General features: G+C 43.8%; 1 protein-coding gene across 1 annotated transcript; it reads right to left on the bottom strand.

Annotated features, from left to right (window-relative positions):
• Positions 1–128: 128 nt before the first annotated feature.
• reck (reversion-inducing-cysteine-rich protein with kazal motifs) lies at positions 129–23,866 on the bottom strand. The gene is made up of 21 exons (XM_052053664.1): positions 23,651–23,866; positions 13,738–13,796; positions 12,430–12,504; positions 11,982–12,018; positions 11,796–11,881; positions 11,643–11,690; positions 11,459–11,492; positions 11,175–11,372; positions 10,687–10,951; positions 9,796–9,969; positions 9,115–9,327; positions 8,778–8,914; positions 8,562–8,705; positions 8,300–8,488; positions 7,334–7,456; positions 6,379–6,550; positions 5,254–5,443; positions 4,488–4,698; positions 4,084–4,157; positions 3,532–3,687; positions 129–3,403 (listed from the first exon to the last, which is right to left on the bottom strand). The coding sequence occupies exons 1-21, from the start codon at positions 23,721–23,723 to the stop codon at positions 3,182–3,184; spliced, it is 2,880 nt and encodes a 959-aa protein (XP_051909624.1). The 5' UTR covers positions 23,724–23,866; the 3' UTR covers positions 129–3,181.
• Between the last annotated feature and the right edge of the window lie 1,016 nt (positions 23,867–24,882).

Below are 24,882 nucleotides of genomic sequence, written 5' to 3'. Positions count from 1 at the left end.
TATATCGCATATCAATTGTATTGTTGATGACCCATATTGCCAGAAAGATGGCCACTGCATAAATATGCTTTTAATAGTAGTGCATGCAAACAAAGCGAAAAAAAGACACCAAGTAAATGAACCACCACTTTTTCTCATCTTTTTATTTTAATTTTTTTTAAACTTTAGCCATTGCCATGCTGTTCTGACACATTATATTCATTTCAATCTTCACATCTTAATTGCAACATTTTTTGTATTTCAGTCCTGAAAAGTCGGCCAAGTATGTATGGAAAGACTTTTAGATCCATCCCTCTGTTGAAAGGGAAACATGGTATACACATTTTTTTTAAAGACAGCATAACCAATGTTGGCATGAACAAACAAAAACATTCAGTTATGACAAACTGGACATGAATAATAATAGATACATACAATAATATGAGCCAGGTGAGGTTTCCTTGTTATGAAGGAGTGAACAAAATGAATATAACTGGAATCATTTTGAAATATTAGAACAATAAAGTCGAAATTGTGTGAGAAGCAAGTCCTAATATTACAAGACTAAAGTCGTAAGATGGGAAATGTTTACATTCACGCTATAAAATTCAGATTTTATTCCCATAAATACACAACTTTATTCTAAAATATTACTATTGGCTGAATTCTCCTAAAAATGCAACTTTATCTTCACAAATACAAATCATTTGTTCTCAAATTTGACTTTATTCTTCCCACTGTGGCCCGAATACTCCTTTGTACCCTGAATTCATCTGCCTAGCACAGTAATACTGGTCAATACTGGGACATGAGTGCTGCACGGGCACCTTTAGATAATGCTAATAACACAACGCAAATGGATTAAAATCACGTCATTACGATCATCATGCACAAAAAATAACATCTATTTATTAAAAAAAACATGGCACACATGATATCTTAAACATTTTCATACTTATACAAATACAGAGAAATTTCTTAACGAGAAGATATTGCATTCGTAATAATACTTCGTAAGACACTATGATGCAAGGCATACAGTGGAAATCTCTACCCCAGGCGGAGTGTAGGTAGTGAGAAGCTGATTGTCTTGTTATCAGATGGCTTTTAGTTTGTACTGTAAATGGATGAAATCCCTTTTAATATTTTAAACTTAAGAGCTACTGGCCTCACACACAAAAAAAGTGGAGTAGGGGTGGGGGGGGGGGGGGGGGCGATGCCCGGGTTTTTATCAGGAAGGAGCACACCTTAGCCAGTATATCCACGATTATATTAAATCATATCATCTGTGGTTTGAGAGCAGCTTTGCCTGGCACATGAGAAGGACATCATCCACCTTTTTGTTTTTTATTTCTCAACCCATAACCCACCAGCATCTTGTTCATGTTGCAAACCTTCATATACCCAAACAAAATGGCTCAAGCCATCGTATCCTCATCCCATGCCTCAAGTCCTTATGTTTCAGGTTCTGTGGGTTTGGGTCTGCGTCAACCGGGACCATAATACTAATAATAATCAATCAATACGATTTTCTTGTATTAAAGCAACATTTAGTGCATATCCTGAGTCGGTAACATCCCCCCGCCCCACTACCCAAAAGAAAGAAAAGACAGCCATGAAAACAATAGTTCAGAATACTAAAGACAGTGAAGACAGAGAGAAATATTTATATATGTGTAATGCACTATTTATTTTATTTTTACGCTGTGGTTGAACACAACGATAAACCGGGTTGCGCGAAACATTAATGTTCCTCTCTTCAGTTGGTTCTGAACCTGAACGTACGTAATACTGTGTACACAAAGAAAAAGTGTGCTCTTTGGAATTCCCATTCATTTTGAGTGTGCCAAATTCAACCCAGCCCTGTAAACTGGATGACGCAAAGAGTTTACATCACAAAGGCCCGAAAAAAATAATAATTCTAGAAACACCTGAAAAGTCACCCGAGGCACGTTTAACGCTGTAATGGCGACACTTAAAACTACGGCTGTATAATTGCACCCACATTTCAATGTTGGACAGTTTCCATGGAAATATATCATATTGGAATGAACTCCAATTACGAGAACACGTTTTAGTAAATATTCTGTGAAACTATGGTGGACCGCTCCCCCCAAAAGATTAAGGCAATTTGGAGATTTTCACATATAGGCAATAGTTATAAACCAACATACAAAATACATATTGTCCTTCACCTTGATGATGCATCCGACATATTCATTTAGAGCCCCTCCTCACAGATTTAGGGATCTGTAATCCATACAAGTCTGAGATTATCTTTGGTCAAGAAAGTGAACTAATGTGTGAAGCATGTCAGCACTACAATGAATACGATCGTTTCCTTTTCGTTTGGGTCACCAGGAAGCTGGACTTTAGCCAGAACGGGGTCACCAGTTAGTTGCAAGGAAAATGCACATTTATTCCCACACCAGCTGCATAAACGTAAGATACTCCTCAAACACTGTTGAGCGTTGTGATTCAAACGCTAATAGAGGTATACCGCACGTTTGGATCGATCGCTGGTACTGCCGTATGGCAAAATACGGACTCTTCAACAACAACCAGGCTGACGTGTGTATGAGAATTTAAGAGTAAACGCATACAAAAAAGTCTTATATTGACCGTAATGGCTAATACAATTCTGAGCAAACGAATGTCAGAGAAGAGCTTCATGCTGGGATTTAACACTGTTCATTTGAAGCCGGATGCTTCTCAAACAAACCACATAGTCACACACACTCAAACATACAGTGTTCCACCACAATTTGTGGGGGATTAGGATTGACCCCTGACATATAAACCAAACATTCGGCCCCCTCGTTAGGTTTATCATTTGCCTATAGATGCCACACGATAGTCGCCAAGCACTATTTTTTTTTTAAATAGAAAGCGCGATCGCCTATCTAAATGAATCTCCTCCTCGCACCTCAACATAGTTCTTTGGCACCAAGATGCCACAAGAGGTTTTCACAGCGTAACACTGTACTCACAGGCCCACCTGTGCATACCATAAAGTGAGGAACTCATCCACTCATAATACTGTATGTACAAAGCTTTTCATATTCGTAGATTTTCCACCTTGATTGTTTTACACGCTGGCAAGTCAATTAATTATGATTGTCCGAAGGTGCCGCCATGGTTTCCTTCTGCAAGATGGCCATAGAAATGATAACAGGGGAAAAGAGAGGGCAATAATGGGTATTTACAGCAGTTGGGGACTCAAGGCTGCAGCCAGGAAGAGACCCAGGAGAAGGCACAGCGTGGGGTGCGGAGGCGATCGTCGAACCCCACCGGAAGAGTTGACGGAAGACGTCTGGGTCTCAGAGGCAACGAGAGCAGAGAGGGGAATGTGGGAAACGAGTGTTGGACTGGCGTAGTTGATGAGGGAATCGATCTTTTCGGCTTCTTTGCTGCAGGCTTCAATCTGGAAAATTCGCGTTCAGCATGCAGACATCAGCAGGGCGAGAATCATAGCGCGTGTTTGTTTGTTTTTGTTTTAATTTCCAAGCACAGCCCTATTAATCCAGGAGTGAGTGGGTGCATGTGTGTTACCTGCAGAGGTGTTGGATGCTGATCCACAGGCGCAATGAGGATCACCAGCTCGTGATCAATACTGAGGTAGCCAAAAACATCGCACTGTGGGACGGACACGTGAAGTCGCAGCATTCGCAGGACATCGTGGACTGACACTGGCTGGTTCTTATTTAACTGTAGGAACAAGTATGAGTTCAAACCACTCTCTGAAAACACAGAAATTAAGCGAATATATCGAGAAAGATTTGAACAAACTCAGGAATAATGAGACAAAACCACCCAAAAGAAAATAACGTCTTCACGTGTATTTTGAAAGGCCAGTGAGTGTAAATCTATACAGCGAAGGTGCCGCAAACAACAAAAATCTAAAAAATTGACTCCCACTCCCCAATGGAGTTTTGAAATTTCACATACCGGTAGATGCCACAAGATGGGGGCCAAGTACTTCCCACACAGAGGATGATAAAGCAACAAAATCATGCTTCTAGCATGCACACGATCATGTTCTCGTGTTACATGGAGGACAAAAAAAAAATACACAAAATGACGAAAACTGAGGTGCATCCAAACCTTTGAGAACGTATTCATTTGTTCTTTGTTCCAGAGGACCTGCAGCATACTGGCACAGATTGGGCAGCAGGCTCCTGAAAAATGCCAGGTTAAGGCTTATGATGCATCCTCCACACTGTTACTATATGCAATCATCTGCATCTTCTTCAACAGTTTTAATAAAAAACCCAGGTCAATTAGCTTGCGCTAATTTGTCATTTCTAGCTGTTGTGCAAAGTTTTGAAACTACTGTAATGTTGACATATGCTAATTAATTTAGCGTTAGTTTGTTGTTTCGCATTGATATGCTAGCATGAAGCAAGTGGACTGTCTTTAGATGCAATTAAATACCTGAACGATGTGATGTGATGAAAAATCTCCCTTTATCGCCTTTTATAACTTTGCGAAAGAGCTGAATGACTCACCTGGGGGCGTGACAGGCTGGCAGCCTGGAGGTGACAGACGTGGACAGGAAATGAGACTGCAGGCAGTGTCCGCTGCCGTGCCGGAAATGGCCCCGACAGCCTGACAGTGTCCGTCATAGTCGGGAGCCACTCGGTCTGAGTAGGCCTCACACACCGTATTATAGGTTTCGCCATTGTGGCCACAAACTTGCTGTCGGCTCTTGCAGTCTTCCTAAAAACACATACCTCGAAATTAACTCACTGACCATAACATTACGTATAACCTAATCTAATTATATCACATAGCGCGAGAGAAAAAAAGATTTAGGGTATTTAGTGTTCAGGCTTTGCTTGATTAATAATACCCATCGTCAGTTTAAGTTTTCACTTCATATTACAGTAGCAGTACAGTTCTATTACACTACACTGTCAACAACAGCCATTAAAATAAAGTTTTGTTCAATTAAAACGTTTAATTACTACAAATTAATCATGTGTGTGTTTTCAGAGTAAACCCATGTTATTTCTAAATCATTGTACATCAAGGCAACGCTCGTGGTCGTGGCAGTGTGATGCCCTGGGGCTGCTTTGCTCCTTCAAGACCTCGACGACTTGTTGTGATTTATGGAATAATGAAATCTGCTGTCTAACAGAAAACCATGGAGCAGGTGCAGTGCATGAATCCCTGCAGAAAATAATTCCCAAGGTTAAACGATAACGCAGAATCTTCACTTCTTTTTGGTCATCTTGAACACAACAGGGGAAAAGTCTTTGGTCCTTCCCTCACCTGACAGTGGCCCATGTAGGCAAGGGTTTTGCCAGCTTGCTGGAGCTGGCACAGACTGGTGTGAATGTGACCGTCGGTATCGCAGACTGGCTCCACGCTGTTCTTGTCACAGGCCGACTGCCGGCCGACGCATTCGTACTGCGGGCAGTCCGACAAGTCGCTCAGGCAAACTTGATATTTTGGAATGCACCTTGAAACACAAAGTTGAATTGTATAAAATCACTAACTATGTGGTTTTAAGAAATGTTGCATGCTGGGATCATTTGTAAATAACGTTTTTGTGTGTGTAGTGTTTCCACAAACTGCTAAGAATAGCGCATGCTAGCGAATGTGTATGTTTGTGAGTTTCTTCAATCAAATCCATCCAATCATGCAGTGATGACTGCGTGCATGTTCCTTTGATCGGTGTGCCAGGAAAAAGACTTTAGGGATTTTTTTTTCCCCCCCTGGGGATCACAGAAATCATGGGGTGTGAATAAAAGTGGTAAACCTGCATGAGGGTGTGTGAATTTGTATGAAGAATGTATTCCGGACCACATGGATGGTTCAACTGAAAATCTTCTGATTAACTTTCCAGATCATTTCTTTTCTTATCTAGATACAGTATATATGAGGATGAGTTTAGGTCCCCTTGCCGATTCCTCTCCAATGCTACAAGGAACTACCGGAGTAGTTATTAATCTGCGTTAACTAAATGGTTTGTACTTGATAATGTCACTCCTCTTTATGTTTGCTCATACATGCATTTTTTTTTAAAGTGAAGTTTGACGTTTCTAATTTGGGTCTGAAAACTTTTGGAAAACCCCTATGTGAGTTTTTCAACAAAGAAGTCTCATGACATCAACGGTTTCCTCGCAAATGGTTTCGTAAGGAATAACAAATACGTGCTATTTTATGGTTGGGAAAGCGTATTGCCACACTGATGTTAAATACGGCAATTTCGAAAGCGGCCAGAATTTAGAAACAAAGTAAACCCCAAAGTGAACTTTACAAAGGAATGACTTGAATCCGTGCCATAGATGTCTTAATAATAGGTTTGTCTTGAACTGTCAGGTTGATTCTATTTGTCACTGTCACGAGTTGGTGCTTTTTCAGCTCGAAAAATAGACGGCAGCTGTTACCAACCTCTGGTTTCTCTGGCAGGGTTTACTGGCGCAGGGATTAGTGAAACGGCACTGGCCAAACACAAACTGATGGTCCATGAAACCCATACAGCGAGCCACACAGGCACTTGGGTACGTGCGGCCGTTGGAAGCGCACACTGGGATGAAGTGGTCTGGACAGTTACATGGAAGACCTGAGGAAAGACGGTAAGGGCGGTAAGGTGGCAAGTAGTGAGTTAGCCAAGACTAGAAACTGAAGACTGGGTATATGCTATTACCGGATGACCTATCTTGGCTCGAACTGCAAGGATTCATGCTACCTCACACAGCAAAAGCATGTTCAAGTTTTTCGTATTCTAAATTTATGCATGGACCGAATGTTCTCATAGGCTGTCTGAATAGATCATTTCAAGCCAAGCTTGGTTTGTTTTCCCAGATTAAAGCGTATTCACAGAATGATGGGGATACCATTGACCACGACAGGATAATGGACGGAAGGCAAAGATATTTTTATAGATGAGAACAGTTTGGCTTTGTATTGTTGGCAGGGCACGGACAAAGATCTCAACATTACGATACGACGTCTGTCGTGAGTGAAAATTTGTAATGATAACGACGTGATGTCGTCTCCGGTGAATTGAGAAACATGAGGAAGACCTGATACAGATCTTGAGTCAGTGCTCTGGGGAGTACTGGCGAGACATACACCAAACATAGTCTGCGTGTTTTACGACCCGATGTAAACCTGCGAAACAAACAACCTCCGCACAGATTTCAAACTCATTCCCTTCTTCGCTTTGTCTCCTGCCTTGCGACGAATCTTCGTCCTGGTATCCGATACCTTTTGTCTATATTTCACATCATATTTGTGACATACAAATAGATGATATTGAGAAGGACGATGACAGACAGATGTGGAACGTCAATGTCGGATTAAATTTAAACATCCAGACGCCCTCTCGCGCAAGGAGACGGACCAGTAAAATGTAGGCGGTCTTCGTCTGAGCTCTCAATGTTGAGACATTCTCTGTCGGAGCAGATGGGGTGGCCAGCAAAGCAGAAGCAGGTGTCACAGTCTAGTCGATAAGACACCCCGTGATCTGGTGAAGACACACACACACACACACACGTCACACACTGACAACTTTGAAATTGAAGAGCACAGGGCATTGCCACAATGGTAAACACAATGGAAGAATAACGATAAATATGAGTTGATGGAGGTGCATTGAGAGAAGAAGCTCACAGTGACAAACTGCGACTGCTGTTTTCTTCTCTGATCAAAACAGTGTGGCCCCTAGCGGATAATCGAATTGTATTTTATTTAAAATATTCATTGTGTGTCTTTAAAGCATTTTTTTTTAAATTATCCTGCGGGCCAGATCGAAACTCTTCGGGGGCCGGCTCCGGCCCGCGGGCCGTATGTTTAACACAGTGTATTAGCGGAAAGGCATCAATGTTAAAGTTTATAACACACGCGCACAATGAGGATGCTCGGGGGGAGAAGATGCTTGTTGTACATGCCGGCTCAAGTCGTGAGGGTGTGACATTTGAAAACCAGGCAACCCAGACCCAAGAGCCAAGGCGTGCAGGAAAGCAAAACAACGTTAATTTAAACCAAACGTAAAACAATGGCTGGCACACACCAAAAAACGCAAACCACAAATGTCCCGCAGACATGCTGCTCTTAAAACAAAACAAAACCGGGTTTCACCGTGATATATACGGCGTAATAAAACAGCTACCAGTAATCTCTCTCAATTGCCTCAAAAACAGACGCCCATTCGAAACAGTTATTCTTGCTTAAAAATACGTCTAGAATTACCGAGGGAGGTCCGTTTGTGGCTTTTAGCAGCACTCCCCAATCACTAGGCCAGTGAGTCCTTTCCAAAAAAAAATAAAAGAACCCCCTGCAAAGACAAAAAGGATTCATCAGTACTTACTCATCTTCTGTCCTCCCACGACGCAAGCCTTGTTGGTATCCACGCACGGCATCTCCACGCAATTCTCCAGGCGCCCGCTGGCACCGCAAGTGCAGACCTCGTAGCACCCGGCCGGGCCGGTGCGAGTCGGCACTTGTAAGCGAGCGTCCTGCTGCACCAGAAAGTCTGAAGCCTCGCCGAGTTTACATCCTGAAAGAAGAAACTCGTAAAAGAGCGCCGTTCTGCAGAACGGTGCCCAGCGTTGACGCGGAGGAGGTCCGACCTGGCGCGCAGAGAAACGGCTGGCAGTTGAGCTCATCGAGGCAACCCTTCCTGTTGACCTGGCATAAGTGGTTGCTGGGGCAAGGGTTCGGGTTGCATGGATGGATGACCTCTTCAACAACGCTGTTTCCGAGGGAACTTGGGGCTGATGGAAGAGACAAAAAAAAAAAAAAAATCACAATAATAATACGGATTTGATAATAAAATTTTCACTCACTGAGGTATCTGTGCAGTGGAATGCAGCGTTCGGGGTCATCGATGGGCGACAGAAGCTCGCATATCCTCTCAGGTGTTTGTCCGTCGTGGAAACGTTTTCTGTCCCCACACTGGGTCAGGATTTCCACACAATCTGACCTAAACAAACAAACGAAAAAAAGCTTGAGCATGTAATATATATGTATATTAATGTATTATTGCCGTGATTAAAAAAATCTCTTCTCCACTTTACGGCAATGATCATTTTCTCAAACAAAAAGCACAGTGACAAGCGGCGTGCTACGTGTTACGCGTCGGAAGCAACGAGCCAAATTCGAAACATCCTGGATTCGACTCACTTGCATATGACGCTCCCTCTGGACTTGCTGTGACAGGGTTTGATCTGCAGGGAGCAAGCAACCGCCTTCCACATATCCGGCAGACACTTCCTGATGTCGAGCACAGGAATGTTCATAAAAGGCATCTTGATGGTTCCGTTGGACCACAGCTTGATGTCGTTCATAGCTCCCTGGTCCGACTGCATGTTACAGCTGCGAAACAGCTCCGTCGGCCTGCGGACGGAGATAATAGGAGGCGTCCGTCGGTCTCCACAGAGTGAGCTAATTGGGGCTTCAAAGCTGAACTGGCTTTTTTGGGTGTGTTCCATCGGGCTTTGTTTATCTTGAGCGACTGTTTGCGCGTGCCTGTACGTTTGCGTGTTGACACGTAGCTCGATTGAAAATAAATATAGTCCACATTTCCCTTTTAACCAGCGGTGCAGCAATTTGAAATTTGCGACGGAAGGTGATCTTAACTCATTCAGTACCAGCCAATTCTGGACCAGGTCTGAAAAGACGTTTAAAAACGTCTTTGGGAATGAATGAGTTAATTGCATGTTTGACTTACAGGAAAAGGCTGTTTGTTGTTGCTGTTTTTTTTCAAGGTCCAGCAACAGTATTTGGCAAGTATTAAAATGTGACAATTGTATGCCGATTAGTTGTTAGAGTACTTGGCTAGCACAAAAAGAAGCAAGTCCTGACCTATTGTTGAAGTTGGTGCAATAGGAAAGCTCCTTGCAGCCCAACTGGCAGGGCTCCCTGACATCAGCCAGGCAGTTGATCAGCTCCGTCTCCACCGGGTTGTACTCACACAGCTGGTCAAAGTCTTGCCACGTCTGGCTGCCCCAGTTTGTGCTGATCTCTTGACACATGTCCCTGTCAGAGAGCGAAGAGATGTGAATATAAAACACGGGGGAGTGACACATGTTTTCATCCTTGTCCATATGACAAAATATTGAGCAATCAATTCGATTCTGTCAATCGATTGCTCACTTTTGCTACTACCTGCCTGTCCTGATCGACCGATGCAGTTAGGGAGCTGAGAAAACGGCTTGTCTCTTGCAGGTGGAACAGAAATATGGCTGATCTGCGTGTTTGTAGAACGTGTTAACCAAGTCATTCGAATAGGCAATGTAGTTACTGGATAAGCTAAAATTTAGCCTAGCTTACTTCTGTTTACTATTTTGTCATTTCAATTAGTCCGAATGCCCCGTGGCGCTACACTGCCGCTCACGGTTAACGTTGGGTTCCATGTTCGATCCGTGCTTGCAGAGACGAGGGACTTGGATGATTGCGTAACCATATCGAGATACGGTTTGTCCCTATTTTCAGACCCCCAAAAAAACGATTCTGAAAGCGTTAGGCAAGAGCCTGCCCACCCAAGCGCAGATGGCTTGTCTGTTTGTCAGCCATTAACTGCCTGCCATTACTACTGTTGGAATCATGCGACAGAGTCTGGTAAGAATTAAGCAAAGCACAATGCGAGGAAGAGCCGAGAACCAAATGGGGGGGGGGGGGGGGGGTGTATTGAATTTTCTGAAGCAGGACGTGGCCACCCCAGCACGTAAGGCCCGTACGGGTGCTGAGCAGTACCTGCAAAGTGAGGTGTTAGCCTTGGAGCAGCAATGCAGTTTGGCACAGTCCATTTTGGCAGGATGCGGGACTTCTTTTTCGGTCGGGGAAGGGGGATGGGCGCTCCCCAGAAAGCACTGCCACATGGGGTCTTGGGGCAGAGGCTGGGAGCCGCACTCGTCAATCAAGCCCTCCATGATCTCGTGCTCCGTGCTCAAGGTACGGAGGATTCGCCGGCAAGCCACTTGACAGTGGGTAGCCTCGGCTCGGTCACAGCAGTACAGACCTGGGGCGGGTGGGGGGCTGATTAGCTGGAGAGTAGCCATCAAATAATCTGGACACATGGTCTAATATACTCTGCAAAACTAAAACGGACAGTAAAGTATAAATCGCAAGACGCTGAAATTGTCATGCCAGGATCCTGGACCACAAAGTATATCCGAACAACGTAACCTTCAGTGAATTTGTCGGCGTGTAAGGAAGTTCCGGGACGAACGGGCGGGACTTACTGTCTATAGGGCTGCGTATCGGGTAGGACTTGGTGAAATTGCTGACACAGCTGAGCAGCTGAGCGCTGTGGCTCTGACAGTACTCTTTGACGGCGTTGATTTGAGACACGGTCGGGGTGGAGTCTGTCCTGAAGATGGCCTGACAGTACTCCCGACAGGTGGTGTGACGCCCCGCATAGCTGCAACACGTGGAGCCCACTGGAGAACCACGGGCACACGTCGTGTAGCGGTCACATATTGAAGTCAATAAAAATAAAATAACACCGACGCCATTTGGAACTTACTTTCATTTTTGGTGATACAGCTGTGTAGAGGATTCTGCGACAAGAAAAATGCTTTTTGAAAACGATGGATGACGACTCCCGAATGTTTCAAACATCCGAATGTGTCAAGCAAGACTTCACGACTCCATTCCGTGACTTTTCATTTTCATGCCGACGACCCCGTCATACATTTCGCTCGACTTACCTCAGTGACTTTTTTGCATACTTTTGTTAGGTCGTTTTTGGATGACGCCTGTAAAAAAAAAAAAAGAATCCCGAGACAGAAAGCAACAACACGGGGTCACGTTATATCACGACAACAACCTTTCGACATGATTTATTTACAATTCTGAAATACCTGTCTGCATTCCCTGCGGCACTCAGATGAGATAGCGAGCTCGCAGCAACCGAGCCCTACCCAGCTGTCTGACTTTCTTGATACTCCTACAAATCAAAACCACAGAATGACTTCAGTGTCGAAAGTATTTAATTTTTCCAAATTTTTGATTGACAATTTGTCTTTTGAATGCAACGTTGATCTCACCTGGAAGTGTCGAGTTGATGCAAACCCACAGCTCATTCTACAGGAAACACAAATGGGGAAAAATAAAAGCGATAATTAGCGTTGTAACGTCAGGTGATGAAGAGTATCACACCCTGAGCTTTGCACGGAATGTGTCCATTCTGATATATCGCTCAAGGTTGTCGAAGGACATCTGATGTGTTCCGGCATGTCGTCGTGCAACGGGGCCATCGCAGCTTGTAGAAACAAACTCATTCTTTCTTCTTGAGTCATGACCTACATCGCCACACGTGCCGTCATCGTCATCAATCACGTTCTGGTTAAAGGCTAAACGTAAACTAATCGGTGCTAACGCTGCAGCTTTGCTTACCATATGGGCTTTGAAAAGTTTTTTTTTTTTTCCAATGATGTGTTCATTACACGACCAATTGGTGGGTTTTGTTTGCGTACAGTGAGTGAGAGGACTCACCATTGACTCTGGACAGTAACTTGGCAACCTCTGCAGGAGATGCTTCAAACGCGACTCACTCTTTATTGTGGCGAGCTGCGGGAAAAGAAAAGAGTTGTGAAAATATCATCTTAGGCAAAAAAAAAAAAGACTTCAGAGATTCCGATCCAGGATGGCTTTTAACGTTTCAGCACACACACATACACACACACACACAAATGTGCAATCTTCTGAAACAAAAGCATACTTGAGACCCACAGCATGGACTGTCATGATGAATCTCTTCAGGGTTCTAAAACACTCGGACGGAAAAAAAAAAAGCCGACAGCAGTGCGGATCAGCACCAGGCGCCTCAGGAATTGCTCAGCAGAATGTTTTGTATAAATTGAAGAAATGGAAGTAGTGGACATCATGTCCATTGTTTAAAGACAGAATGCATAGAGTGTCGCCTTTTTGTTTCACTTGGAGTCAAACACGGTATGAGTGAAACATAGAAAGCCTGATGAATTATTTTTCTTTTCATATGCGGTGGTCGCGGCAGGCCTTTGGCTGAGCGGCTTGTCAAGAACAGCTCCTGTTGCAGCAGCGCAACACCGAACAAGCCGCCTCAGGTCCAGTCCTTCTATTACCGAATTAAAAACAGGAACCAAACTCGGATCAGACCCTTTGATTTATTCATTGGTGCCATTCTGTTCTAAATATAGCAAAATGGGTGTCACCAACACAAAAGGGAGCTTTCATGCGATGGAAAATAGAAACGCTGATTAGAATGTGTGTGCCGGGGCACTTCGCCCCACCCCGGAGGGAACACACATATAGTAGCCCACACCTCCCTAACATTTTGTGGTAACTGCGCTTGTAAAAGGCCAACATCCTTCATTCTCCATCTTTTTGATCCTCGTCTATTTGTTTCTCCTTTTTTTTCTCCCTCTTTTGTGGTGCAAGAGAAACATGCAAGAAACCACCTCCTCAACACTTCCACTTCAAGAGCATGAATTAAACTAAGCCCGTTTGCTGGTTTGGGGGGCGGGGCTTTCTTTGTGCTTCATTTCATCATGTCCTGTTTTGTTAAGGAGGGCAAAGTGACGGCTTCAGAGTGGGACACTGTGTCACCTGCACCTAATTGAAGCAGGGCGAGAGATTTTTTTTTTACTCTGCACTTCAAAGTGTAAAAAAAAAAATACACCCCCCCCCACAAAAAAAACAACTTTACACCACCCCCCTACCTTCAAAAGCATCTATTCATGACCAAACAAACGGGCTGAGGAATGGATTCGTGTGTGTGTGTGTGTGTGTGTGTGTGTGTGTGTGTTGAGTTTGAGTTCATACCTGATCACAAGCTTCTTTGCAAGGGGAGAACTCGGCAGCATGGTGGCAACAGGAGGGATCTGCAAGCAGACAACGCAGACTTACTGACAGCTTTGTGTGATGTTTACCGACGGTCATTTGTTTTTGCTTGGATTTTTCTCAGCTCAAGATCCACACCGGAAAAGTGTCTCTCGGGAATGTTATCTTATTCAAATAGATTAAGTATTAAGCCTTTTATGCAGCCTGTAATCTCATAACATGGTAAGCCGTCCACTGTAGTAACAGCTGTCCGTCAAAGGGTTGAAAAGAAAAAAAGACATGGAAAACAATTTGACTGATTGAAGGATAAAGATTTTTATTTATTTTTAAAGAGGCTTTGTCGGGAAAAAAAAACACAAAACGGTGAATCGAAAAGCTTTTCAGTGCATACTGCGTTGTTTTCAGTTAGCCCTTTGGAAATGTGAAATAATTGGGTACCAGTATATATATTATATTCATTCATTCATTCATCTTCCGTACCGCTTGATATATATAATATATATATATATATTTTTTGGGGGGGGGGTCAAATTGAAATCCATCTTTTTAATCTCTGGCGCGATTAAAAAAATGCAGATAGCGCTGATGTAGCAGTTTATCAGCATACAGGTAACCACTATACCATATGTATCGAAACAATATTCAGTTTAATGGCTGAACCTATAACCCCTTGCAGCCGTTGTCGTCGTCTATAAAAAAAAAAAAAGTAAAAAATAGAGACGAGAAACAAACAAGCGGGAGCAAAATAGGGTGTGTTTTGTGGCAGAGAGAGAGGTCCAAAAACCACAGCACGGCCCAGGGTTCCAGTAAATGTCTTGGCTCCATTCGCTGTCAACAAACTTCTCCCGCTTGCTCAATGTGGCCAAACACTTTGAACGCAGTCGTGATATCTTGGACGAGACTTGGGCATTTAGTCGCTCTTGAGCAGTTACTCATGTTGACAAGTGGAGCTCCACCAACAACCCAACCTTCATAACGAACAAAATGATTGCGGACAACGACGGCGTGTTCCCTGAAGCTGGACGTCGTATTTAGAAATGAAATTTTTAAAAATGACACAACAAGCCAGAAGTATAAAACATACAATGAATCAAATAAATGACCATGTGTGAAATTCTTTAAAGTGAGACTTTTATCGTATCCCACAGGTTTGACGGATCGGACCAGAAGCAATTTTCGCACATGTGCATGGAAAATTTTGTTCTAAGCCAGTGAAACCAGGGTTAACCCCCCCCCAAAAAAGCTACATTTGGCGCAAAAACGCAAGGCTGCTTACCAAAAAGTTTTGAGTCTGTTTTGTATCAGCTGGAACTTGGATTTAAGTCTTGGCGGAGGCAAATTACAAACAGTACCAAGTGTCAGTCAGTGTTTGCCCAAAAACTTCAGAAAATCAAAAGAAAATGTCAAGAAAAGCCTACTTGAACAACAGAACTTTCGTTGGTCAAAGCTGCCTTTTTTAAAAATGATTTATCCATTCATTCATTCATTCATCTTCCGAGCCGCTTGATCCTCACTAGGGTCGCGGGGGGGGGGGGGGGGGGTGCTGGAGGCTATCCCAGCTGTCTCCGGGCAGTAGGCGGGGGACACCCTGAATTGGTTGCCAGCCAATCGCAGGGCACACAGAGACGAACAACCATACACACTGACACTCACACCTAGGGACAATTTTAGAGTGTTCAATCAGCCTGCCATGCACATTTTTGGAATGTGGGAGGAAACCGGAGCACCCGGAGAAAACCCACGCAGGCCCGGGGAGAACATGCAAACTCCACACAGGGAGGCCGGAGCTGGAATCGAACCCGGTACCTCTACACTGTGAAGCCGACGTGCTAACCACTGGACTACCGGGCCGCCATGATTTATCCAGTTGGTCTCATTTTTCTGTTACAAAAAAAAATGAAAAAGCATTTGACCAGGCTGTGTCAACTTTTTATGTCCACTGTATAATACTTTGCGACAAAGTATTTTCCGACCAATCCCCGAGAGTTTACAAAGTGAGCACGAGCGTACGAAGGGGCTATAACGCGAACACATGCTTTTCCATATAAGGCGCTTTATTTTATTCCGGTCACCATCATCTGCCCCCCCCCAACTCTTTTGTTCCGCTCTCACTTCAAGTGACCAATTGCGGCAGGCATTTAAAAGACATAAAAGAAAGCGAGTGCACTTGACAGGTAAAGACATTGACAGAAACCATCACACCCACTTATCAGTGTGTCTGCGTGGACTTGGATAAGGACACTTGTGGCGCCATTTATGTGTGTTGGAGAAAGGGGTGGGTGGGGGCACTGTTAGTGTGTCCTCAGCTGCTTGACACGGGGGAGGAGGGGGGGGGGGGGAATTCTGGATTCCATCAGCAGGTCCAGTTGTCTTTGATGCTTTAAGGAGGAGCAGCCGTCCACCGTATGTGATTTGTGTATACAGTGCGAGATTTCGAACCGAGGAGCGCGGTGCCCCGTTCTAAACAGGCCTCTTGAAGAATTGGCACCAAAGATGCTCCCAGCTGCTCCCAAGATAACGGCGGTACGATTAAAAAAAAAAAAATGTGGTCGGAGGAGTTGTCGATACGGAGCCGGGGGGATTCATAATAAATCGGATAACTCAAGGGGGTAAACAGCGGTCACCGGTTCAAACCCTGTTCGCTTTGGAAACGTGAACTACAGTCCTCTGAAAGAGAATCGAAAGCGGTCGTGGTGATTCGCTGGCATTTTTTGCTTCGAGCTAAAGAAGCTTTTTCATGTCACGTGAGCATGCGATGTCGATTGCGGAGCCTTTCCCGTCGCCGGTCAAGATGCCCATTGCACGAGGAAAGTGAAAATGGTTTGTAGTTACTGGTTAGATGGAAAACAACTTTTGTTGGAAGGGAACAGAAGCGGTAAAGAAATGAAAGAAAGGAGTATGAGAGGAAGGAAAGAAAAGGACGAGAAGGGAGGTCAGAAGGGAAGGAAAGAATCAAGGAATTGAAGAAAGAAATTCATAGTGAAGTCAAAAGAACACAAGAAGCAAATTGGTCATTTTACTTTGTAAATTCTTACGAAAGGAAAAAGTCACACGTTTGATTGCAATTAAACCATAATTCAAGGTATGAACAACTACATTTTTTTTAGGTTGGTCCAACATCTTTTTTTCACTGCATCGTATTTTATTACTTTTTTTTTTTCCAGGACATTTTGGGAGTTGAGCAACTTCTGCTTTTTCGGTAACCTCGACGTTGTTACTCTGTCAGTGCCGTTTGTGAACCAAAATTCATTTCGGAGACGGCAGCTGAGCGTGTGCATAACTGCTTGTTCAAACAATGGCAAGCGACAACTATCGGAGGGCGGGGAAGGGACGATGTAGGCCATTCAGTCATGTAAAAAAAAAAAAAAAAAAATCTCTTGCTTGCTGCTAATGAGCGCCGGCCCCATTTGGATTCAGCATACGTGAGAACAAGAACCCCCCTTCAGCAACGCTGTCACATTGGTGCTCAGTGCGATGAATGTCGGTGCCAACATTCTCCCGTCCCAAAAAAAAAAAAGACAAGTAACACTTTCTTGACAAACTATTAAACAGTAACTTTTAGTGCCGCCGTCCAGGGTTGCAAAACTTCCAAGTTGGAAACAAATTTATGGCCAAAGAGGAATTTGCACAATATTTGCTCAACGCTGTCAATTACGTGCGGGGTTTTTGCTCTTGGCCAGGCCGCTGCCGAGTTCACCGTATGAATATCCGCGTAATTCACAACCCAGATGAAAAGGTCATATCAGGATGACCTTTGACATCTCCGGAAAGGTGAAACATGTGGTCCGACCGTGGGGTTTATTTAAATCGGCGGATCCCTGGGGATCCCTGGGGATCCGCCCCCTCCCTCCCAAAGTTGGAGGGAGGGGGCGGGGCGGGGCTGCAACAACAATGGCGGAAGATTTCAAAAGCCTCCGTCGCTGTAAATCAACGTCTTTGTTGAAATGTCAACACGGTAGTCGCATCGACGATATTCATCAAACAGCAATCGCTGCCCCAATTGAGTTGACTTGAGGACAAGCAGAAGCATCGTCTACACGCCATGTTCTCTCGACCCCCCCCCCCCCCCGACCCCCGCAAGAAAACAAAACATCAAATTTGGACCGTATGTGACAAGCGAAAGAAAATTAGGACATATCCGGCGGGACCGTAGCATTTGATGACACGTTTGTTTTTGTACAAAAATGGGATGCCCCATGTAAATGTGGATTGATAAAGCATCAAAAAGACCGTTCGAAGCTTCAATTTCCTTCCGAATGTAGAAAGCACCAAAAAAACAAAACAAAAAAAAAACTAAACTGAATGTTTTTGGGTAGCTCTGGCTGTTCTCTGTGTCGTTCCGAAACGGCTTCACCGATTCTCCCAAAACATCCACGTTCACACAATACTGCCAGCAGTACCCGAGAGGCTCTCCTAACATTCCGCTTCCTGCATTCCTCAGATCCGCAGCAGACTCTCGAGGGAGGTGGGTGGGGGGGATTTTAATGGATGGGGGTCCAAGGTCACTTCCTGTGAATTGATTAATTATGAATGGCCATGTATTATCTGGTCAACAGAATTTGCCAGAATCAGCGACAGATTCAAAATACATGGCAGATGTGTTTTGTGGAGTATGAATGAGCCAGGGAGGGGGGGGGGGGGGCAAACCAGATCTTGTGTGCATTAAAATATGAGAACCTAACAAAATTCAGGCAGTGCTTCTAATACATATGCTGATTTAGATATCAGGTTTTCTTGGAAACAAATAAAATTTAAAAAACGGGAGCAGCAGTGGCAAATTAAGCCAATTAAAAGTTGCTGTCATGATCTGTGTTTTGGTTGACTCCATTTTGATTAGTTTCCGTTTTATTTCATTTTGACATGTTTTTTCCTGTTCCCATGTTTGTGTTCTGTTTGTTTTTTGTTTTTTTTGTCCCCACCTGCTCTCGGTAACTCTGTTTCTTGTGTCGACCAATCAGCTGCCACCAGCCACTCGCAGCTTGCCCAGGTGTGCCTCGTTGTCTCGTCAGTTGGCTTGTATTTAGTTCCCTGGTTTTGGTTAGTCCCCTGGCAGTTCATTGTTGTTGTTAGTCACTGTTAAGCTTCTTGTGTTGCGCCTCCTTTTGTGATGTGTTTCTTGCTTGTTTTTGTTTTTTCCAAGAGGGGGTTTATGTATTTGATTTTGATTGTATTCCATAAGTTATTTGACTTTTTTTTCCGTTTTTTAATACTTTGAGACTTATGCACACCTGCCTTGGCTGCCTCATTCCCACTCGTATCACTAATCTTGGTGCATTGGTTGTATCGCATCAGCGAAATCTCCTTAAGTCCATCTTAAGTACTCCATTGGTGGAAGTGGGGAAATAATTCCTTCTGCGGATTTCTTACTTGACTCTCTAGCAAGCTTTTGTTGAGGTGTCAATCGTAGCGGTACGTTATGGCGTTTGTTGATCAAGAATAACACAAATGAGACAAAAGCAGAGCGGTCGCATCCGCGTTAGAAAAGAACACACGATAAAGGGCCTCTCACGTTGCATGTGAGTCGGCCGGCAAATTGTTGCGTCATCTCGGGGGGGTTTGGAGGGAGGTGGCAGAGTGATTTCAGAGTGTCAAAAGCAAGGCAGTTTTGTGGTCTTAAAAAAAAATCATTATAGAGGACAAAATGGCGCCATTAATCACAAATGCAGTGTCCAAGTGCCTTGACGGAGGTTGTATAGTGATGTTGTTAAAAAAATTTTTTTTTAAATGGTGGGGAAGTCGTTGGTAAAACGGGAAAGGAGCGCCGAGGAGAGCAGTCACTCGGCATGGAATCAAGTTTTCTGTTTACTGTAACAACAGGCACCCAATGTCACGATTGATGTGCCACATATCACACCACCATGAATAAAAGTCATCCTCTGACCACAGCCCATTCATGCCACGGCGTTGGCACCGAAGCCAGCGGCGACGACATGGAGCAAGAACTTTAAACCCCGCACATCCAAAATATTATTCGAAAAATTCAAAGCAGCTGAACTGTCAGTGTTGTTGATATTTTTTTGTTTGTTTTATTGTGGCTAAATTGTACTTCCAGTATCTCTTCCGTCACAAAAACTTCAATACGGATTATATTCTCGGCGGTTCTGTTTAGATCCGGACTTCATGAGTAACAACTAGTCGAGTCCACAACAGCCAACCAGCTGTGGATAGTTAAAGATCAATAGAAAAAAAAAAAAAGAAGAAGAGACTTGTTCACAATAACAACCCAACTGCATGTTTTCGATCGGAACAGCTGCTTGAAGATGCTGAGATAATATTTGATAACATCACAACAGGCGGCTTACTCGAAATGAGCAGAAGATGCAATTACGGCCAGTGCCGCCATCTCCTTATTGCGGTTGCAGTCGTTGAATGAAGACCTCCAAATTGTTGTTCGCTGTTACTCAACTGAATAAAGTTTGAATAAAAACCTACATGATTGTACGTCTTAGGGGAGGTCTCGGCACTCACTTAAATATTGACTATTGATAGGTCAACTTTTCATTTGGGTAACCAGAGGAACAATTGAAGATGAGTTCACGTGGTTGATTTACTGTTTCATATTATGCAGGGGCTCGCTTCTTTTTACACTTGTGAGGCAAGTAAGTTAAAAAAAAGTTCCTTCTTCCACGTCGAAAAATTCTCGTTCAGGCACAGAGGATGGCTCTGAAATGATGAAATAGACAAATATGACTGGCTTGACACGCAATACTCGTCGACACAAAAATCGAGCCAACATTCTTGGAGTTTTGCGAAAGGCTTGTGGGCAGACGATGTTGCAACGGCGCCGCCATCTGCGACTGGCTGCATGCATTTTGAAGGCACGACACACGAGCAATTTCTTTTGTTGAATAATTAGTCGTTTAAATGGAAAGACAACAGTGGCAATCCGAAAACAATTTTCCATTTTCATGGAACGACGAAATCTGTTCTGGGTTAAAAATGGCCTCGTGTCGACGTGTGAAGACAACAGAACACACGCAAGCGCCACAAATGTTGACGTTTTGAAAACAATTCCCTCGAATTAGTTAGATATTACATTTGGGCCCCCCCCCCCCCCACCCCCTTAACACCACAATCTCTCCTGAGCATGACCGATAATAAGCTTAAATATTTGAGTGCCACCATTTTCCTCCGCTTCCGATTTCAAATTTCTTCTCAATAATGCACAATCCATCGTATGGGCAGTTATGTACATAACAACCATATGATGTGGTGTCAATCTGATACTTGGTTCACACGCCACGTCCCCATTCCGAGGGAAACCAGAAGTACTGTGTGACCCGAATGACTTTGACAGACATGAAGAAACGGCAGAATCGACTACAGAAAAAAAAATGGCGTCATCGAAACGCTTTTTGAGAAACAACGCAGACAGGGGCAGGCCGCGTTAACTGCCGCTGATCCCAGAGTCGCATACGATCAGATGACATCAGATGAAGCGGAAAGGTCATTTTGGAAAGCGTAATGTTGATTTTTTTTTTTTTCTCGTCTCTCGGGCTGCATCTCGCTGTTGTCGACGGCACCATATATTTAGCTTCCGCTATTGTTGAGCAATATCTGAACAAAAACCGTTTCCTATACCGCTTTGTTATTGGGTCAAAACGTAGCACAGGGAGAAACGTGCAAACTCCTCACAGGAGGGGCTTGAGCAGAGATTGGAACTTCCCGCCCGGGGAGACAGACGTGCAAACCGCGAGGTCATCCTATGGCGCAAAAACAACATTTCAGACTCAATTCGACAAGTCACTCCGGTGAAAGACGGCCAAGAAACTCCCCCACCAGAACGCCGCTTCAATCTAATGTTGTGAAAACTATAATTTGGTTTGCGGGATGGCAGCCCATTCCTGATTACAGTGGACACGGAAAGAAAAAGGGCAGCCGTTCACGACTCCCCCACCACCCCCGCCCCTCCTTCCACCCCTCCTTTTCCACCTCCTCCTCCACCCCTTCTGCTTTGAGGAGTCAAATTGGTTCCAGATGCATTCTCTCACGGCTTGCCTCCACAACAAAATCACAACATGAAAGACACGACGGAGGAAAACGTTTGGCCAAACTCGAGCGAGGCAAAAAAACAAAACAAAACAAAAAACGTGAGGAATTCTGCCGTAAAAAATGTGGAAGAGCGGCAATACGGGCTCGCCTGGAGCAAAGCTTGCTGATCACTTAACCGTATGGTGATGTTCATTGTGCCTTTTAAAGCCTTGCCGAGAGCTTCTGAGCCTTCTATTGACTCTTCCTGGGCCTCGCTATGTAGTAGACAATGTGCACCCCAAATGAGGATCTAAGAGCTGCATTACTTTCATGTTTCGGGCAGATGTGTGAATGAAAAGAAAACAGATTCAGAGTGATCGAGCAAATCCGCATACTTACCCCATGTGCACTTGCACTCCAAAAGACGTACGTCTACTAATCATGTCGATGGCACCTTAGCAGGCAATTTGGCGACGCAAAAAGGTGTTGAGGAGCACACCTTTCTCAAAAGGCAATGTGAGGCCATGGCTGACGCCCCCCCCCCCCACAGGAATAAATGTAATTAAATTTAAAGCCAGAGCCCCAATATACATCTCAGTGTTTGTCTGTCCTGAAAAGTACCAGAAAATTAACATACTGAAGTTAAAAGTGCCGTATAAGCACCAATTCAATGGAATTAGATATTCATAATGTTTGTATGGAAATTAGCATACCGTCAGCCTCTTAAAATAAAGGCCGAAATCATATAATGAAGTATTTTTGTGGCTTTGACATCTCATGAAAATCAGCTGCATCCTTCGTGAAAGACATCATTTATTCCTCACCCTGAAATTAGATTATTAAGAAATATAATAAGAGTTCGGTTACGTTTTTGGCATTTTCTAGAAAAAAAAAGAAAAAAAGACTTAGTCCAGTGTTTGAGGAGTGTGATGATACGACACATTTTTGTGGGGTGAATGAATTGAATTCTAATCTTCTTTTTTTTTTAATCGCCAAGTAGTTATCAAAGCGTCTTTCACATTCTTCCCAAACCAGAAAGCAGTCCCATAACTGAATGCTATGAATAATGATTAAAAATGCACTTTTCAACATCATGCAATCGATCACTTATGCGAATCTCATAATGTGATATTACCACATGAAAATCACACATTAAATGTTCAAAACTGAGCAGTGTTATGTCTCAAACGTTTTTTTTTCTTGGTTACAGTTTAGTTGTATTTAATTCTAACTGTTTGTTTTTGGGCACTTATTTTGACAATTTGACTGACGTACGACACCTTTTCATTGGGTCGTTACGTCATTTTATTTTACTTGGCATGTAATGCTTACTTTTTTTTTAAATAAAAAAAATACTCCTGAGGACTAAAACTTGCCGAGTTTTTGATGAACACTTTTTGACGACGCTACTGCATTTTATTTGAGTCATTATGGTGGAGAGACGAGTACTTTCGTGAGTTTACATTCGCTAATAAATGCATTATTCGCATAACATTGAACGCCCAGTTTTGGAGCTAAAAACGACTAAAATGATGACGTCACGATATGACGAATCCTTCGAATGTCGCTCTTGAATCGGTTCCGTTATTCAAACTCAAGTCTCCCGAGAAGTCTTCTTCCAACTTTATAGCCGCAAATGTTCCATTCTATTCTACTAAATATGCCAACCACACTCGGAGATGAAATTGTATGATAAATATTGAAAACGGGGGACATACAGAACAGGACAACAGGATGTCAGCTGCCAAAAAAATTACAACAACAAATGGGGGGGGGGGGGTGAACACTCAAACTGCAACCCCCCCCCCCCCCCCCCCCCCTTCTAGTGAATGTCAGGAAATAGGCGGAGAATGGGAATAACTTGACAAATGACTTCGGTCGTGCTGAGCAGAAGTCCGAGAGAACATTTTGAAACAACACTCACCCTGAGCTTGGAGCGGCGGGAGGTAAAAGTTTGCGGCGAAGAGGAAGCCGATTATCTGCAAACACACACGCATCTTATTGAAATCCTAAAGTGCATCGTGGACGAGAAGACACGGGGAAGCCTGACGCTGTGACATGGTCCATGAACCTCCGTTTCTCTCGCTCTCCCTCTTAGACAGCCTTTCTTCCCCCTCCCGCACCCCCACCTCCACCACCAAACTGCCCCCCTCCACTCCCCTCCTTCTCTCTCCCTGAATGGAACATGCGCAGATCGAAGGGTGAATCGGTTTAGCCCACCCCATTTCACACACACACACACGAGGAAATAATAATTATAATTCATCCTTGAAAACCTGAAACTTCTCCTCAAACCTTTTCTAGTCTTCCACTTTCAGTTCTTACTCGTCAGTTGGGCTCAAGTAGAGGTGCCGATAACTAACTGTATGTAAAAAGACAAGACTGGAAGAAGTTCCAAGTATTAATTCAACTCCTTTACTTCCATTTAAAAAAAGTACAGACTTTGATACAGTATGTGCTTGGAGTAAGCACACATCAGTACATAGGTAGCTACAAGCCGCCGTTAATTTGCATCAGCATGTGTACCATTTGTATTTTCACTTATGGAGACAGCACTTCATATCACCGAGACATTCCAACACTTCCTGAAAATGACTGAAAACCAAACATGCACTGTAGTGGTGCAGTGATTAATAAATGAATCAGCTGCTTGACCTATCAAATGAATCGATGTAGCAGCGGTCAACATGTTTTATTTTTTTATTTTTTGGTGGGGGGGGGGGGGGGGTCCCTCCCAATCTGAGATGCACGTAAAGTTTTTTAACTGAAGGAAAATTGCAATTAGGGTACACATTATCTTCCAAAACTAAAACCAAGAAAGATAGAGGGACTTTATTTGCATTAAAGGGCAAGATGATGTTTTGCAGTGAACACCCCCCCCCCCCCGCCCTTCCAGTGATGCATGTGAATTTTATACCTGTGATTTTGAGCACCCTTTGTGTGCTTTCTGAAATAAAATTTCAAAAATTCAAATAATCCCAATATCATGAGAGCGGAATGAACGGAACACAACATTTGACAGGGAGAGTGAGGGGGGGGGGGGGGGGGGGTCACAAGGGTGGGGTGGGGTCATGAGTTTCCAAGTGTGTCGCCTCATTGTCCCCGTTAATACCCGTGTCGGCTGAGCCGGGGGGCTTTTTTGTGCCACATAGAATT

Source organism: Hippocampus zosterae, chromosome 20 (assembly GCF_025434085.1).
Source record: "Hippocampus zosterae strain Florida chromosome 20, ASM2543408v3, whole genome shotgun sequence".
Classification (NCBI taxonomy): Eukaryota; Metazoa; Chordata; class Actinopteri; order Syngnathiformes; family Syngnathidae; genus Hippocampus; species Hippocampus zosterae.
Note: the sequence above shows the minus strand (reverse complement) of the source record. Positions and strands in the feature narration are given on the sequence as shown.

Excerpts from the sequence above, each read along its gene's own strand:
- reck (XM_052053664.1), bottom strand. The coding sequence starts at position 23,723 with ATGCGTGTGTGTTTGCAGATAATCGGCTTCCTCTTCGCCGCAAACTTT. Across the intron at positions 12,505-13,737 it reads GCAAAGAAGCTTGTGATCAG|CTCGCCACAATAAAGAGTGA; the intron begins GTATGAACTCAA and ends CTTTTCCCGCAG. Across the intron at positions 11,373-11,458 it reads CTGTATCACCAAAAATGAAA|TGGGCTCCACGTGTTGCAGC; the intron begins GTAAGTTCCAAA and ends GTGGTTCTCCAG.